This window comes from Dendropsophus ebraccatus, chromosome 12 (assembly GCF_027789765.1).
Source record: "Dendropsophus ebraccatus isolate aDenEbr1 chromosome 12, aDenEbr1.pat, whole genome shotgun sequence".
NCBI lineage: Eukaryota > Metazoa > Chordata > Amphibia > Anura > Hylidae > Dendropsophus > Dendropsophus ebraccatus.
In genome coordinates, this window is record NC_091465.1 from 4,651,991 (window position 1) to 4,670,281 (window position 18,291).

An 18,291-nucleotide genomic window follows, 5' to 3' on the forward strand; every position below is an offset into this window, starting at 1 on the left:
TGTATCCTATATATGTCCCTATATATCCCAGTATCCTACATATGCTTGTATATAGCCCTGTATCATATATATCCCTGTATATATTACTGTATCTATTCTTTTATCGTATATATATCCCTGTATTCTCCATATCCTTGTATCCTATATATCCCTGTATATATTCCTGTTACCTACATATCCTATGTATATATCCCTGTATCCTATATATCCCTATATCCTATATGTGCCTGTATCCTGTATATTTGCCCATATACAGTATATCCCTGTATCCTAAATTTCATTGTATATTTTCCTTTATCCTATCTAATCATGTATCCTACAGTATATAACCCTGTATACACCCCTGTATCCTATATATGCACATATATATCCCTGTATCCTATATATCTCTATACCTTATATAACTATATATATATATATATATATATATATATATATATATATATATATATATTTTTTTTTTTTTTTTTTAATGTATCCTATATATCTCTGAATATATTCCTCAAAGTTTTCTAGATCTCTGCTTGCAGTCTATTGACGTCTACTTGGAAGGGGGGAGGGGGGGAGATGGCACCAGGATGCACTATGGGAAGAAGACAAGATGGTGGGGGCAGTATGACGGGCAATGTTCTGCTGGAGACCTTGCGTCCTGGCATCATGTGGATGTTACTGTGACACCGACCACCTACCTGACCATTGCACACACCAAGTATTCTCCTTCATGGCAGCTGATAATGCCCCGGGGGCCGCACTGCACACATTGTTCTATTTTCATGGGGATTTCTATAGCAAACAGAAGCCTGATGTATGCAGCAGATTCACAATGGGGTCTGTGGGGTCCGAAGATGGTGCATGCAGTGCTACTAATCCTGATGGAACTTGCAGCGGCTCCTCCTCCTGATAGGAGAGGATTCTGGGAGGCGTCTTATGATTCCTTACACTACTACTCTCACCATTGGCTGCAGACTTGCGGCCTCCGCTAAGGACTATCCCCAACTCTCTATCCCCCCTCTGAGGAGACAAGAGCCACAGGGTCTCATGATGGCCAAGGACCCTGTTACCGAGTCTGCACAGCACTTATCCCCATCACTCACCTCATTGAAGAAAACCTTACACGTCTGGTCCGTCACCGTTTTCACTGGTTTTATCAAACTTTTCCAAGTCCTTCCAAAGAAATGGTGGTAGGTGATATCGAAGAGCGAAAGTCGGAGCTGATACTGCGCCTCCAGGGTGCCCTAACAAAGGGAAAGACACATGACAGGAATCCATGAGATAGATAGATAGATAGATAAGAGCTAGATAGATAAGAGATAGATAGATAGATAGATAGATAGATAGATAGATAAGAGATAGATAGATAGATAAGAGATAGATAGATAGATAGATAGATAGATAGATAGGAGATAGATAGATAGATAGATAGGAGATAGATAGATAGATAGATAGATAGATAGATAGGAGATAGATAGATAAGAGATAGATAGATAGATAGATAGATAGATAGATAGATAGGAGATAGATAGATAGATAGATAGATAGATAGATAGATAGGAGATAGATAGGAGATAGATAGATAGGAGATAGATAGATAAGAGATAGATAGATAAGAGATAGATAGATAGATAGGAGATAGATAGATAGATAGATAGATAGGAGAGAGATAGATAGATAGATAGATAGATAGGAGAGAGATAGATAGATAGGAGATAGATAGATAGATAGATAGATAGATAGATAGATAGATAGATAGATAGGAGATAGATAGATAGATAGATAGGAGATAGATAGATAGGAGATAGATAGATAGATAGATAGATAGATAGATAGGAGATAGATAGATAGATAGATAGATAGATAGATAGATAGATAGATAGATAGGAGATAGATAGATAGATAGATAGATAGATAGATAGATAGATAGATAGATAGATAGATACAGATACACACCAACAAATTACAGCAATCACTGAGCTCAGGGAGATCAGTGAAAAAAAGCCAATGAAGTGCTCACTTAATGTTTTCAGTTTTTTTGCTTCATTCTTAATTCATTGAATTTTCCAAGTATCAAACTTAGAGCACGTAAACCCATAGTTGGCAACATTAGAACTTTTTTTTCCAGAAACGCTTTAGTGTTCACAACAAGGAGTGTGTCCTATCGTGGGTGTGGTCTCAGTGGGGTGTGTCATATCGTGGGTGTGGTCTCAGCAGGGTGTGTCCTATTATGGGTGTGGTCTCAGCAGGGTGTGTCCTATCGTGGGTGTGGTCTCAGCAGGATGTGTCCTATCATGGGTGTGGTCTCAGTGGGGTGTGTCCTACTGTGGGTGTGGTCTCAGCAGGGTGTGTCCTATCATGGGTGTGGTCTCAGTGGAGTGTGTCCTACCGTGGGTGTGGTCTCAGCAGGGTGTGTCCTATCATGGGTGTGGTCTCAGTGGAGTGTGTCCTACCGTGGGTGTGGTCTCAGCAGGGTGTGTCCTATCATGGGTGTGGTCTCAGTGGAGTGTGTCCTACCGTGGGTGTGGTCTCAGCAGGGTGTGTCCTATCATGGGTGTGGTCTCAGTGGAGTGTGTCCTACCGTGGGTGTGGTCTCAGCAGGGTGTGTCCTATCATGGGTGTGGTCTCAGTGGAGTGTGTCCTACCGTGGGTGTGGTCTCAGCAGGGTGTGTCCTATCATGGGTGTGGTCTCAGTGGAGTGTGTCCTACCGTGGGTGTGGTCTCAGCAGGGTGTGTCCTATCATGGGTGTGGTCTCAGTGGAGTGTGTCCTACCGTGGGTGTGGTCTCAGCAGGGTGTGTCCTATCATGGGTGTGGTCTCAGTGGAGTGTGTCCTACCGTGGGTGTGTTCTCAGCAGGGTGTGTCCTATCATGGGTGTGGTCTAAGTGGAGTGTGTCCTACCGTGGGTGTGGTCTCAGCAGGGTGTGTCCTATCATGGGTGTGGTCTCAGTGGAGTGTGTCCTACCGTGGGTGTGGTCTCAGCAGGGTGTGTCCTATCATGGGTGTGGTCTCAGTGGAGTGTGTCCTACCGTGGGTGTGGTCTCAGCAGGGTGTGTCCTATCATGGGTGTGGTCTCAGTGGAGTGTGTCCTACCGTGGGTGTGGTCTCAGCAGGGTGTGTCCTATCATGGGTGTGGTTTGTCTCATGTTTTTTTCTGAATTTTACAGTTAGAATTTTAGTCAGAATAATACTAAAGAAGCATTACACACCCTAGTATCAGGACCCCAGTTTGTGCCCATACGATGCAGCTGCACTACATATCATACTACTACCCCCTTCATCCTCCTGCCCCTCAATCATCATACTTCTACCCCCTTCATCATACTACTACCCCCTTCATCCTCCAGCCCCTCCACCATCATACTACTACCCCCTTCATCCTCCTGCCCCACCATTATCATATAACTACCCCCTTCATCCTACTGCCCCTCCATCATCATACCACTACTCCTTCATCCTCCTGCCCCTCCATCATCATACTACTACCCCCTTCATCCTCCTGCCCCTCCATCATCATACTATTACCCCTTTTATCCTACGGCCCCTCAGTCATCATACTACTACCCCCTTCATCATACTACTACCCCTTTTATCCTACGGCCCCTCAGTCATCATACTACTACCCCCTTCATCCTCCTGCCCCTCCATCATTATACTACTACCCCTTCATCTGTAATTAAAACAAAAAAGAAAGCTATACTTTACTCACCTCTATGGTTCCTCTAGTCCCCCAGCGACTCCTCTCCCTGCTCTGCATGAGTGACGTCACTAGCCCCAGTTGTCGGGAGGAGAGAGCGGCCCCTTGTGGCTGGTGGAAGATACTGCCTGCAGCCACAAGAGATACTGTCACAGCAGGAGCTTATGGTTCCCTGTGGTGTAAGTACACTGTTAGCTATGAACACTCATTACGTAGGGATGAGCGAACCGGCCGAGGTTCGGGTTCGTATGAACCTGAACTATCGGCTTCTGATTCCCGCTGTCTGCCTGCTCCGTGGAGAGGGTGGATACAACCTTGAGGACCGCCTGGAAAACTGGGATACAGCCATAGCCATAAGCTGTATCCCAGTTTTCCAGGTGGTCCTCAGGCTGTATCCACCCTTTCTACAGAGGCTGTAGACAGGGGAATCAGAAGCCGATAGTTGAGGTTCATACGAACCCAAACCTCGGCCGGTTAGTTCATCCCTACTCATTAGTGCTTATAGCTAAAGGTGCAGGGGGTGACAGGGGTCGGGCTCCCCAGGACATGATTTTACCGGGACTGTCTCCTTAAAATCAGGACTGTTGGCAACTATGTAAACCTAAAGATTAAACACAAAAAGCAGCTGGAGACCCCTCACTGAGCTAGGAGCGCCTTAAGAAGGTAGCTCTCATGCTGCGATTGTGGAAGTATCCGTCCATAAAATCCTGCGGGGGGGTGGTCTGCCTCTGACAGGTCTGAGGTACAGAATTCCCAGAAGTGCCATAGGCTGCATGTAAGTGCATGAATTTGGTACCTCGGCCGTGTCAGGGCAGACCACCCACCCACAGGATTATATGGACGGATCCTTGCGTGATCACAGTATGAGAGGTACATTTAAATTTGTCAATTTCGGTAAACTGCTCCCAGTAGTATCATGTTCCGAAGGAGCAGCCGGTTCCAGTCCTATAACTAAGCTTTGACATCTTCTATACGCTGGGGGTCCTCTACCCTGCACAACTACATGGATATAGGTGGAGGGCCTGGAAGGCCACGATACAAGCCTTGGCAGCGGTGACCAAACGGCGGGGTATAGAGCAATGGTACGACTTACATATGTCTAAGGTGTGAAGGAGGAAGAACGTCAGGGAGGAGAGAACCTGGTGGTCCATGAAGATGGAGACTAAGGGGGACATTTATTAAGTCCGGCATGTTTTGCTCCAGCAGCGCCAAGGTTCACCAGATTTATGTAGAGGTGCAATGCATGCGCCCCCTCTGCATGCTATCACCCCCCACCGACCAGGTGCAAGCAGCGCAGAGAGCCCACCTGCTAATAAATTATTTACAAAACAAGTGTTTGCTAATAGATTTATGTGCAAGTGGGCTCTCTGCGCCAGAAAATGGCCGGTGTGACACGAATGACCCCCGAAGTGTCACACAAGGGACCAGCTCTGGACAACTCCATACGGTACAGAAGATCTCTACTCCGCAGCTCCTTCAATAAATAGGGGAGGCCTCGGGGAAGATCCTGTGTACGCAGGGACATGATGCCGCCTCCATAGCATTGTATACCCGGGAGGAGATAGAAGAGGAGTGGGACCGCATTACATAGTATGATTATCATGCGAAAAATTGCTATATCATTCCAATTTGAGGGTCCATTTACACAGAAAGATTATCTGTCGGCTGTGACTCACTGGCCAAACATGACCGTCAAAGGGAAAAAGTGCCCGATAAAATGCTGTAAGTAATAATAAAGCAGAGGGGGTCGCACTGGCGGGGTAGTATAGACATAGATGCAATAGACAAATGATGAAGCAGCAACCTCCAAGGACACAAGGGGCGCTCCGCTCCCGGCCTCCACAAGGGGCGCTCCGCTCCCGGCCTCCACAAGGGGCGCTCCGCTCCCGGCCTCCACAAGGGGCGCTCCGCTCCCAGCCTCCACAAGGGGCGCTCCGCTCCCAGCCTCCACAAGGGGCGCTCCGCTCCCAGCCTCCACAAGGGGCGCTCCACGCTATGCAACCACTAGGGGCGCTCCCCGCTATGCATCCACAAGGGGCGCTCCACTCCCAGCCTCCACAAGGGGCGCTCCACTCCCAGCCTCCACAAGGGGCGCTCCACTCCCAGCCTCCACAAGGGGCGCTCCACTCCCAGCCTCCACAAGGGGCGCTCCACTCCCAGCCTCCACAAGGGGCGCTCCGCTCCCAGCCTCCACAAAAAAACCTCCAAGGACACAAGGGGCGCTCCACTCTCGGCCTCCACAAGGGGCGCTCCGCACTATGCATCCACAGGGGGCGCTCCGCGCTATGCATCCACAGGGGGCGCTCCGCGCTATGCATCCACAGGGGGCGCTCCGCGCTATGCATCCACAGGGGGCGCTCCGCGCTATGCATCCACTAGGGGCGCTCCGCGCTATGCATCCACTAGGGGCGCTCCGCGCTATGCAACCACTAGGGGCGCTCCGCGCTATGCAACCATAAGGGGCTATCCGCTCCCGGCCTCCACAAGGGGCACTCCGCTCCCGGCCTCCACAAGGGGCACTCCGCTCCCGGCCTCCACAAGGGGCACTCCGCTCCCGGCCTCCACAAGGGGCACTCCGCTCCCGGCCTCCACAAGGGGCACTCCGCTCCCGGCCTCCACAAGGGGCACTCCGCTCCCGGCCTCCACAAGGGGCACTCCGCTCCCGGCCTCCACAAGGGGCACTCCGCTCCCGGCCTCCACAAGGGGCACTCCGCTCCCGGCCTCCACAAGGGGCACTCCGCTCCCGGCCTCCACAAGGGGCACTCCGCTCCCGGCCTCCACAAGGGGCACTCCGCTCCCGGCCTCCACAAGGGGCACTCCGCTCCCGGCCTCCACAAGGGGCACTCCGCTCCCGGCCTCCACAAGGGGCACTCCGCTCCCGGCCTCCACAAGGGGCACTCCGCTCCCGGCCTCCACAAGGGGCACTCCGCTCCCGGCCTCCACAAGGGGCGCTCCGCTCCCGGCCTCCACAAGGGGCGCTCCGCTCCCGGCCTCCACAAGGGGCGCTCCGCTCCCGGCCTCCACAAGGGGCGCTCCGCTCCCGGCCTCCACAAGGGGCGCTCCGCTCCCGGCCTCCACAAGGGGCGCTCCGCTCCCGGCCTCCACAAGGGGCGCTCCGCTCCCGGCCTCCACAAGGGGCGCTCCGCTCCCGGCCTCCACAAGGGGCGCTCCGCTCCCGGCCTCCACAAGGGGCGCTCCGCTCCCGGCCTCCACAAGGGGCGCTCCGCTCCCGGCCTCCACAAGGGGCGCTCCGCTCCCGGCCTCCACAAGGGGCGCTCCGCTCCCGGCCTCCACAAGGGGCGCTCCGCTCCCGGCCTCCACAAGGGGCGCTCCGCTCCCAGCCTCCACAAGGGGCGCTCCGCTCCCAGCCTCCACAAGGGGCGCTCCGCTCCCAGCCTCCACAAGGGGCGCTCCGCTCCCAGCCTCCACAAGGGGCGCTCCGCTCCCAGCCTCCACAAGGGGCGCTCCACTCTTCTCTATCCAGGTGAGCACAAGGCCTGGCAATAAATCTCTATCTAGAAATCTCAGCTGCTGCAGCGGCTCTTCTCTGCAGTCGGGAAGCTAGATTCCTCCGATTCCTGCGCTGGTCCCCTAAATTTTATTCTCATTTGTTTCGTTTTTCTTCTAAGCTAGTTTTTGCTTTTTTTGTGCTGTTTTTGTCACAGTTTTTTTTTTTTTTTTAAATTAAATATTCTATTTTCTTTTTTTTTGCAGAAAAAAAGATAAATAAAATAAATAGATAAAATACAAACAGCTGATTACCAGGCCTGTTGCGGATATTACCCCTCTCACATACACTTTTTGTCTGGCGTTTTCTGAGATTTTCAGGCAGTGTGCGGCCAGGCTAATGTTGCATTCATACCCAGCAGGACTCTCCTTACCATCAGTTCCCCATGCTGTATACACGTGTATGCTCAGCAGAGCCCAGCGTACATTTATACAGGGAGGACTAGTTATTGGCTGTATACACCAGTGTAGTGTGTATGGCCGCTATAGAGGCAGTGAAGGGGTTAATATACAAGCAGGCGGTGGGGGGGGGGATCGGACCACCTATCTCTCCACATCAGGAAGGCCGGAAATAAAAGCTCCCCGGTCAATCATTCCCTATCAGAGCGATGATCTCAGAGGATGGAGTGCGCTCATTTATTGTAATCCGGCCCCGTTCCCCAAGGAGCGCTATAAATCTTTGATAAGAGCCATAGAGACCTGATTGGTAATGTGTCCGGGAGCTCTGCATCATAGACTTGTTATGTTTCCTGCCGCCATGTCCCGGCCGGGGGTTTGTAAACTGCACAGAATGATGGGACGGAAATGCTTCATTAACTTATCCAGGATTAATGGAGGCCACAAGTCAGCTTCAAATGAGCCAGGAAGTATCACAAGGTCAGGTGTGAGCGCATATAGTGCTACAGGACTCAGGACCAAGACATCACCAATACACACCACCACTGCTATGGGATCATAGAGGGTGAGGGGTCCTAGAGACAACCCAGGACCAAGATACCAACAAGACCCATACATGTCCACCATTACTGCTATGGGATCATATAGGGTGAGGGGTCCTACAGACTAGAAAGGGCCAAGATACCAACAAGACCCATTTAGTCCACCATCACAGCTATAGCATCATATAGGCCGAGGGGTCCTTCAGACAACCCAGGGCCAAGGTACCACCAAGACCCAAACATGTCCACCAACACTTCTATGGGATCACATAGGGTGAAGGGCCCTACAGACAATCCAGGGCCAAGGTACCACTAAGACCCATACATCTCCATCAACATTGCTATGGGATCATATAGGGCGAGGTGCCCTACAGACAACCCAGGGCCAAGGTACCACCAAGACCTATACATGTCCACCATCACTAATATAGCATCATATAGGGTGAGGGATCCTACAGACAACCCAGGGCCAAGGTACCACCAAGACCCATACATCTCCACCAACACTGCTATAGGATCATATAGGATGAAGGAGTCCTACAAACAACCCAGGGCCAAGGTAACACGAAGACCCATGCAAGGACACCATCATCACTATACAATCATGTAGGTTGAGGGGTCCTAAAAACAACCCAAAGTACCACCAAGACTGATACATCTCCACCAACACTGCTATAGGAGCATATAGGGTGAAGGGTCCTACAGACAACTGAGGACCAAAGTACCACCAAGACTGATACACATCCGCCATCACTGCTATAGGAGCATAAAGGGCCAGAGGTCCTACAGACAACCAAAAGTGCCGCCAAGACCAATACATAGCCACCATCACTGCCATCGAAGCATATAGGGTGAGGGGTCCAACAAACAATCCAAGGCTAGGAACCCACAAAGACCAATATCCCCACCACTGCTATAGAATTAAATGGGGTGAGAGGTACTACAAGCAACCCGGGGGCCAAGGAGGAGCTTAGTCTTTCAGTGATACATGGTGGCATTGTGATTGTCCTGGCCTGTGCCCCATGGTGGTCTCCTCTCTACACTGAGCGCCATTGGGGGATGGGGGCAGGCGAGTGTGGTTGCTCTTTAGGTTGTAGAAGCATGGAGTGCGGGACAGGCAGGACAGATGATGTATACAGCTGCCCACAGTCAATATGGCCGAGCTGTAGGTGGCAGAGAGCGGCTCCGTCCCTTTAAGTGGAAGAAATGCGATATTTTTTTGTCACTTTGTCATCATCTCCATTTTGGTTGCTGACCTGTTATATAATATTGCAGTGTTAGTTCCCGTCACTTCTCTCGCTGCATAATTGTTCTGTGGCATCTGAGAGCGCGGCTCAGGAGAGAAGATCAGACTCCAGAGGTGACCCCGATCCTGGCCCGTCCTGTGGAGAGCGGCGAGTCCGACGGGAACACGTACACCAAACAATGGGAAATGTATCAGGAGACCGTGCAGAGATCCCACACTGACAGACGGCCTGGAGATCTGACTGATAGGACCAATGTAACCAACCTCAGTGGTGGCAGCTCCTGTAGAGTGCTAGCTCCTGTGACAAGCCTCAGTGGTGGCAGCTCCTGTAGAGTGCGAGCCCCTGTGACAAGCCTCAGTGGTGGCAGCTCCTGTAGAGTGTGAGCTCCAGTGACAAGCCTCAGTGGTGGCAGCTCCTGTAGAGTGCGAGCTCCTGTGACAAGCCTCAGTGGTGGCAGCTCCTGTAGAGTGTGAGCTCCTGTGACAAGCCTCAGTAGTGGCAGCTCCTGTAGAGTGTGAGCTCCTGTGACAAGCCTCAGTGGTGGCAGCTCCTGTAGAGTGTGAGCTCCAGTGACAAGCCTCAGTGGTGGCAGCTCCTGTAGAGTGCGAGCTCCTGTGACAAGCCTCAGTGGTGGCAGCTCCTGTAGAGTGTGAGCTCCTGTGACAAGCCTCAGTAGTGGCAGCTCCTGTAGAGTGCGAGCTCCTGTGACAAGCCTCAGTGGTGACAGCTCCTGTAGAGTGCGAGTTCCTGTGACAAGCCTCAGTGGTGGCAGCTCCTGTAGAGTGCTAGCTCCTGTGACAAGCCTCAGTGGTGGCAGCTCCTGTAGAGTGCTAGCTCCTGTGACAAGCCTCAGTGGTGGCAGCTCCTGTAGAGTGCGAGTTCCTGTGACAAGCCTCAGTGGTGGAAGATCCTGTAGAGTGCGAGCTCCTGTGACAAGGCTCAGTAGTGGCAGCTCCTGTAGAGTGCGAGCTCCTGTGACAAGCCTCAGTGGTAGCAGCTCCTGTAGAGTGTGAGCTCCTGTGACAAGCCTTAGTGATGGCAGCTCCTGTAGAGTGCGAGCCCCTGTGACAAGGCTCAGTGGTGGAGGATCCTGTAGAGTGCGAGCTCCTGTGACAAGCCTCAGTGGTGAAAGCTCCTGTAGAGTGCGAGCTCCTGTGACAAGCCTTAGTGATGGAAGCTCCTGTAGAGTGCGAGCCCCTGTGACAAGCCTCAGTGGTGGAAGCTCCTGTAGAGTGCGAGCTCCTGTGACAAGCCTCAGTGGTGGCAGCTCCTGTAGAGTGCGAGCTCCTGTGACAAGCCTCAGTGGTAGAAGCTCCTGTAGAGTGCGAGCTCCTGTGACAAGCCTCAGTGGTAGAAGCTCCTGTAGAGTGCGAGCTCCTGTGACAAGCCTCAGTGGTAGAAGCTCCTGTAGAGTGCGAGCTCCTGTGACAAGCCTCAGTAGTGGCAGCTCCTGTAGAGTGCGAGCTCCTGTGACAAGCCTCAGTGGTGGCAGCTCCTGTAGAGTGCGAGCTCCTGTGACAAGCCTCAGTGGTGGCAGCTCCTGTAGGGTGCGAGCTCCTGTGACAAGCCTCAGTGGTGGCAGCTCCTGTAGAGTGCGAGCTCCTGTGACAAGCCTCAGTGGTGGCAGCTCCTGTAGGGTGCGAGCTCCTGTGACAAGCCTCAGTGGTGGAAGCTCCTGGAGAGTGTGAGCTCCTGTGACAAGCCTCAGTGGTGGCAGCTCCTGTAGAGTGCGAGCTCCTGTGACAAGCCTCAGTGGTGGAAGCTTTTTGCACGATAATTGGCCTGTGTAAAAGGCCCATTAGAACAAGAGTAAGGATATACTAAGCCTAAAATCTCTCCAAATATATCCCTAGTCATGTTCTAAGACTCCTAGATGTAGGTAAATGGGTACTCAAGCAAAAATCTTTTTCTTTCAAATTAATTTCAAATTAACTGGTGTCAGAAAGTTATATCAACTTGTAAATTACTTCTATTAAAAAGTCTCCAGTCTTCCAGTACTTATAAGCTGCTGTATGTCCTGCAGGAAGTGGTGTATTCTCTCCAGTCTCACACAGTGCTCTCTGCTGCCACCTCTGTCCATGTCAGGAACTGTCCAGAGCAGCAGCAAGTCCTCATAGAAAACCCCTCCTGCTCTGGACAGTGCCTGACATGGACAGAGGGGGCAGCAGAGAGCACTGTGTCAGACTGGAGAGAAAACACCACTTCCTGCAGGACATACAGCAGCTGATAAGTACTTGAAGACTGGAGATTTTTTTAATAGAGGTAAATAACAAATCTATATAACTTTGACACCTGTTGATTTGAAGGAAAAAAAACATTTGGGCGAGAACAACCCTTTTAATCTACAATTTGTAAAAAGGAACAATATTTTTTTCCAGTGACATCACCAGGAAAGTCAATATCCATAAATCCTGTGAAAGGTTCCTGCAGTGGATACAAACTCTGGGACCTTCTCCTAATAACGGCCACAGTTCTGTTACCATCCGCACTAAATTAATGTGCATCGTACTATAAGGCGCCATCTGCAGCTACGTGTGTCGGCCATGCTGCTCCGCTCACCTGTCTCCCGGGGATCCCTTCCAGGGGGCCGAGGAAAATCTGAAAGCCGACCGTGTCCCCCGCGCTGAGCTTCCATCTTTGTACATGCGGAGGAATAACACGGTTTTGGGAAAAGATCGTCTCCCACCTCGTCATCTTGTATCCTGTATTTTGTATTCTTTACAAAGGAACTGTTGAAAAAAAAAAGATAATAATAATAATAATAATAATAATAATAATAATAATAATAATAATAATAATAATAGGGATAAATAAATATATAATAATAAATAAAATAAAGATTAAATATGTGGGCGTAGGATTATAAGGGATCCCTGTGCTTTACACTGCAGCTCTGCCTATGGACTGTGTTAGGGATCAGCTGTGAATGTACTCATCGAGGAGGAATATGACATCACAGCCTGAAAGCATCACACTCTGTAGGGACACGCCCCTTTGACAAAGGGGAATGGTGACACCCAGCTGTCATTCACACATTTTCAGGATAAATAACAGAGGGACGGCACAACACAGAGATCTAAGAGAAGATGATGCAGAATGGTTATATTATTGAGGATACAATAACCAAGTGAATGTCCCCTTTAAGAGCAGATCATGAACCCTCCTCCCTTCATCTATAAAGCCCCGACTCTACAGTCATATCTGTGCGAGTGACACGTATCGATCCGTACATCTATGTGATGAGGAGACAGAATATTTCCTGTTTTGCTGATCGTTCTGACCGGAGATTGCTGCTGATCGGTGCACAAGGTTCTCCAAGCTATAGTCATGGGCACTGTCCTATATATGAGGAGCACTACAATACCCAGCAGAGCATCATGGCTACTAGCTCTGCGCTCACTTGTAAGGATCTGTTCGCATTGGTAATGGAAATACTACTAATAACACCATGCTAGGTGTACAGCTACTACTCATAGCAGGGATGGGAAACCTACCGCCCTCCAGATGGTGCAAAACTACAACTCCCATCATGCCTGGACAGCATGCACTGTAGTAGGACCCTGCAGACCCCTTTATAAGTCAGTGGGATCTAGGGAGCGGCGGGGGATCTGTACACGTCTATATGGTTTGACACCTCTGATCTAAACTGAAGCATTGAAGATCCTTAGGGTCCATTTACACAGAAAGGTAATCTGACAGATTATCTGCAGAAGATTTGAAGCCAAAGCCAGGAATGGATTTGAAAAGAGGCAAAATCTCAGGCTTTCCTTTATGACCTGATCTCTGTTTATAGTCTTTTTTCTGGCTTTGGCTTCAAATCTTTGTCAGATAATCTTTCTGTGTAAATAGACCCTTATAATTTATCCCTATAATGGTGGCAGCTCAGACCATTACACCCACAGCTGCATTGTCACTTGGCACTTAAAGGGGTACTCCAAAGATTTTTTTTTCTCTTTCAAATCAACTGGTTTTAAAAAGTTGTATAGATTTGTAAATTACTTCTATTTAAAAATACCCAGCCTTCCAGTACTTATCAGCTGCTGTATGTTCTGCAGGAAGTGGTGTTTTCTCTCCAGTCTGACACAGTGCTCTCTGCTGCCACCTCTGTCCATATCATAAACTGTCCAGAGAAGCAGCAAATCCCCATAGAAAATCTCTCCTGCTCTGGACAGTTCCTGACATGGACAGAGGTGGCAGCAGAGAGCACTGTAAGACTGGAGAGAATACACCACTTCCTGCAGGACATACAGCAGCTGATAAATACGGAAAGATTGGAGTAAATAGAAGTAAATTACAAATCTCTGGCACTTTCTGACACAAGTTGATCTGAAAAAAACCATGTTCACCAGAGTTCGCCTTTAAGGAGGTCGTGAGATCATCTTCGGGATTTAGGATTCTCTGGTTTTTCTGAGCAGCAAAGGGTTAACCCAGCAGAGTCTTAAAGATGCGGCGCCTCCTTTTGTTCTGCAGCTGGTTATCAGGAGTAATATCTTTATTGTTTAGTTTGATGATGTCACCAAATCCCATAATCCCCTGGAATTGATCTGAGAACAGTTGGTCCCTGTAGATATAATGACTATTACTACAAAGCCGAAAAGACGAGAAGAACCATAGAATGGGGGCAGAGCTGCACCGCCTCTGCTACATCATCAGCATCAGGACATATGGAGCTCAGGGCTCTCATAGTCTGCAAAGAGGGGGGCACCAGAATGGTCACATGACCACTGGGGGGGTGATAGATGGGGCATCACAATGCACGATCAACTCTACTTAAAAGGGATGTCCAGGATTTGAAAAACATGGCGGCTTTTATTCAGAAATAGCTCCACACCAAACTGGAGGTCATGTGAGGTATTGCAGCTCAGCACCAATGAAGTGAACAGCACTAAGATGCAATACCACACTCCACCTGAGGATAGGGTTGGCGCTGGTTTTGGAGGACAGCCGCCATGTTCAGGTGGTTTATTCCATTTTTCTCCAATGAAAGTCAGAAAAATTTCAGAAAGAATTGTATTAAAACAAAACAAAACAAAAAAAAAAAAGAATACATGCTGTCATTTTTTAAGGTCACAAAAAAAAAAAAAATATGAGGGATAGGAAACCTGCGACCCTTTAGCTGTTCAGGCATGATGGAAATTGTAGTTTTGGAACAGTTGGAGGGCGGCAGGTTCCTCATCCCTGGAGTACACGGACATTACAGCAACCATAGTGGGTGTGAACACGGTTACAGACCCCAATAACCTGCACTGGCCGAGAGATAGATTCGCTACCCTCATCACAACCGCAGTGTGAACAGTTCCCTACAGATACACTTGAAACTGCTTCTTATACCTTAGAGTAGTGTCCCAGCACAGGTGTGCCACTAAGGTTTCTATGTACCTCGACAAAGTAACTCACTCAGGTTCTCACAGTGGGATGAAGAAGTGTGTTGTTTGTATTTCCCCACTAGGTGTCACTGTTGTATTTCTTGTATGATTGGTATTGAGGACAGCTAAAGAAAGCAATAGGTTGTTTTATGTCACATGTTTGTTCTTATCCAGTCCCAGGTGCAGGTCTGTTTCCCTCCTCTTCTGCCCTATTACAGCTATTCCCTCTCTCACACAAACAGCCCCACCAATCCGACACTGGCTAAGGGAACCCAATAAAAAGAGGGAGTTCCTGGTGGGAGGGTCTTTAGTCTTTAGTTAGTGGAGAGAGCAAGACACAGATTACTTTCTATGCAATTAACTATCGCTGGCAGGAGGAAGGACGTCCCCTCAGGAGAACCTTGTCCAAGCCAGGAATACCTTCCACACTACACAAGGCAGTATACCTGAGCTAGGTACTGACCCCATTAGGACAAAATAGCGTGTAAGCCTACGTATCCTACTGTAACACACAGCTATTCTGAGAGGTCTCAGAAAGTCTACTCACCCCAGCGAAGGGAGCTGGGACCTCGTACTACCCTAGCAGGACGGATATCCTGACACTAAAGGTGGTCAGATCAAGGTTATCTATAGGTGAGTATGAGTATCTTCTTTTTCTGTTACTGCTATCTTCTACAACGTTATCCCAGCAGAATACACAGCCAATTTGGACAGGGCCCATACGATGTTCTTCTGCTCTACCTTTCTGTCACAACTTCTCTTACTACCTCCAGCCTGCACCAGCAGTTGCCAAAAGTGTACTGCACTGAAATTCTTACAAGTAAAAAACGTTTTCCTGGTTGAGTCATTGGACTCTGGTCAATTTTTTCTTGTACCTGCACCTATACACCTGTTCACACTTGGGTTATCCAAACCTCAGCTGCAGTGCCTGTTTGCCTGGGGGTGGGTTCCAACACCGCTCCTGTCCAAGACAAGTGCCCAAGTGACCCTACACCAACAGAACAACCAAAACACCGGATAGCTACCCCCAGCATATGGCATTAGCTTTATCACAGGCCCCACAATATGGCAGCCTGGAGAGGAGCCTGAGGGTCATTGAGGATGGAGAGTCAGCTCCAGGGGCCGGACACTTTACACAGCTCTCACCATGTGCACATCTATCTCCTCCATATTCACGCTCAGCTCAGGTGAGAGCGCACGTGTTCCCAAAGAGAAGGGAAGAATGCGTAATACCACCCCAAATGGAAATCTAACATGTCTGGCAACTCTTTGCCCCCAGGGGGCAGTCAGGAGACCCCGTACATGTAAGACTCTGACCCAGCATGTATGAGTGGCTCTAGTAAAGAAGTCCTGCTGAGAACAATGTCACATCTAGAAGGGTCACATACCTGCTCACCCTATAGGTATGGCCGGGAGCGTCACCACAACAATGGCCACTCAGAGAGAATGTGACGCCCCGGGGGACAGGGGAGGAGGAGGAGGCGACACAGGACATCGGCAATCAGGTCTTACAGCTCATATGAGGATCTGAACCCCGGTCACAGCAGACACCAGAGGAGCCCAGGAGCCGGGTACCAAATGTCCGGAAACCGATTTAGGATCCCTAGGTCTCTGGCCACACTGCTCCTCAGCTCAGACACATCTAGGCCGGTGCTCCCATACACCTGGCAGAGTATATGGCTGTGTTCACACATACAGTTCTGGGCCCCTGGTTCAGACACTCATTTTATGGCCTTTTCTAAGGAAGAATTTAAAGCTCAACATATGGACGTTTTTGATCAAATTGTCCTAGAAAAATAGTCACGAATACCCTGATAAGTTCTGGGATCCCATGGCGGGGGTCAAAGGGGAAGGGGGTCACTGCGGATTCTTTTACAGCGTCTAGAGAAGTAATGTTGATAACTGGAAGCTGCATGATGATGATGGTGGTGGTGAATCGCTGGTGAATAGAGGTGAGCGGAACAGGGGAGGAGCCCGGCCTGCGCCACCACAAGGGGAGGAGCCCCGCCTGCGCCACCACAAGGGGAGGAGCCCCGCCTGCGCCACCACAAGGGGAGGAGCCCCGCCTGCGCCACCACAAGGGGAGGAGCCCCGCCTGCGCCACCACAAGGGGAGGAGCCCCGCCTGCGCCACCACAAGGGGAGGAGCCCCGCCTGCGCCACCACAAGGGGAGGAGCCCCGCCTGCGCCACCACAAGGGGAGGACCATGCTTGAAAATGATTCTGGGAGAGAATTGAAACATTGTATCCTGCACCTGATTGATGGAATAAATCACCATTTACTTTATGCTATGCCGGAGAGATAGGAGATGATAGATAGACAGATAGATAGATAGATAGATAGGAGATAGATAGATAGATAGATAGATAGGAGATAGATAGATAGGAGATAGATAGATAGGAGATAGATAGATAGGAGATAGATAGATAGGAGATAGATAGATAGGAGATAGATAGATAGGAGATAGATAGATAGGAGATAGATAGATAGGAGATAGATAGATAGGAGATAGATAGATAGGAGATAGATAGATAGGAGATAGATAGATAGGAGATAGATAGATAGGAGATAGATAGATAGGAGATAGATAGATAGGAGATAGATAGATAGATAGATAGATAGATAGATAGATAGATAGATAGGAGATAGATAGATAGATAGAAGATAGATAGGAGACTGATAGATAGATAGATAGATAGATAGATAGATAGATAGATAGATAGATAGATAGATAGAAGATAGATAGATAGGAGATAGATAGATAGATAGATAGATAGATAGATAGATAGATAGGAGATAGATAGGAGATAGATAGATAGGAGATAGATAGATAGGAGATAGATAGATAGGAGATAGATAGGAGATACATAGGAGATACATAGGAGATAGATAGATAGATAGAAGATAGATAGGAGACTGATAGATAGATAGATAGATAGATAGATAGATAGGAGACTGATAGATAACCTCTTAGATTGCTGTATTTAACCCACAGCCCTCTTCCTCTCAGTAGAACTACAAGTCCCAGCCTCCCCCCTCAGCACACACAGCAGCCTCCCCTCAGCGCCCCGCAGCCTCCCCTCAGCACACACAGCAGCCTCCCCTCAGCACACACAGCAGCCTCCCCTCAGCGCCCCGCAGCCTCCCCTCAGCACACACCGCAGCCTCCCCTCAGCACACACAGCAGCCTCCCCTCAGCACACACAGCAGCCTCCCCTCAGCATACAGATCATTCACCTCTTTCTTCAGCTCCAGGCTGCCATCTTCCCCGTCAGTATACGTTTGAGCTAAACCATCGTCCTTCTATGGGGGAATTTATCATTATGAACCTATAATTAAATGATTAAAGTGCCCCTAGTTACATATGAATGACTCAGTCTGTCGTAATAAAATGTAGCTGTGTATTATCGGCGCCTATAAGACAAGGATAAAAGAATGACAACCGTCTTGGTAACAGCTAATAGATAACCTCCCCCTAGTTGAGGGATAGAATGGTTTCATCCAGCATCCAGCGTCTGTTGCCATGGCGACGCAAATCTCCGTAT

The 18,291-nt window shown here is 49.4% G+C and overlaps 1 protein-coding gene across 5 annotated transcripts in view; it reads right to left on the minus strand.

Annotated features, from left to right (window-relative positions):
- NPHP4 (nephrocystin 4) overlaps positions 1 to 18,291 on the minus strand; it is a 164,880-nt gene that overhangs the window by 132,254 nt on the left and 14,335 nt on the right. For 3 of the 5 annotated variants that reach the window (XM_069948418.1, XM_069948415.1, XM_069948414.1), the window contains exons 2-3: positions 11,940 to 12,109; positions 1,095 to 1,235 (exon numbers count right to left, since the gene is read on the minus strand). In XM_069948418.1, coding sequence (XP_069804519.1) covers positions 1,095 to 1,235; positions 11,940 to 12,074 — 276 coding nt within the window. In that variant the 5' untranslated portion in view covers positions 12,075 to 12,109. Of the gene's footprint in view, positions 1 to 1,094; positions 1,236 to 11,939; positions 12,110 to 17,972; positions 18,062 to 18,291 lie in introns of those variants that run through there. The other 2 variants (XM_069948413.1, XM_069948417.1) reach the window with 2 other exon arrangements.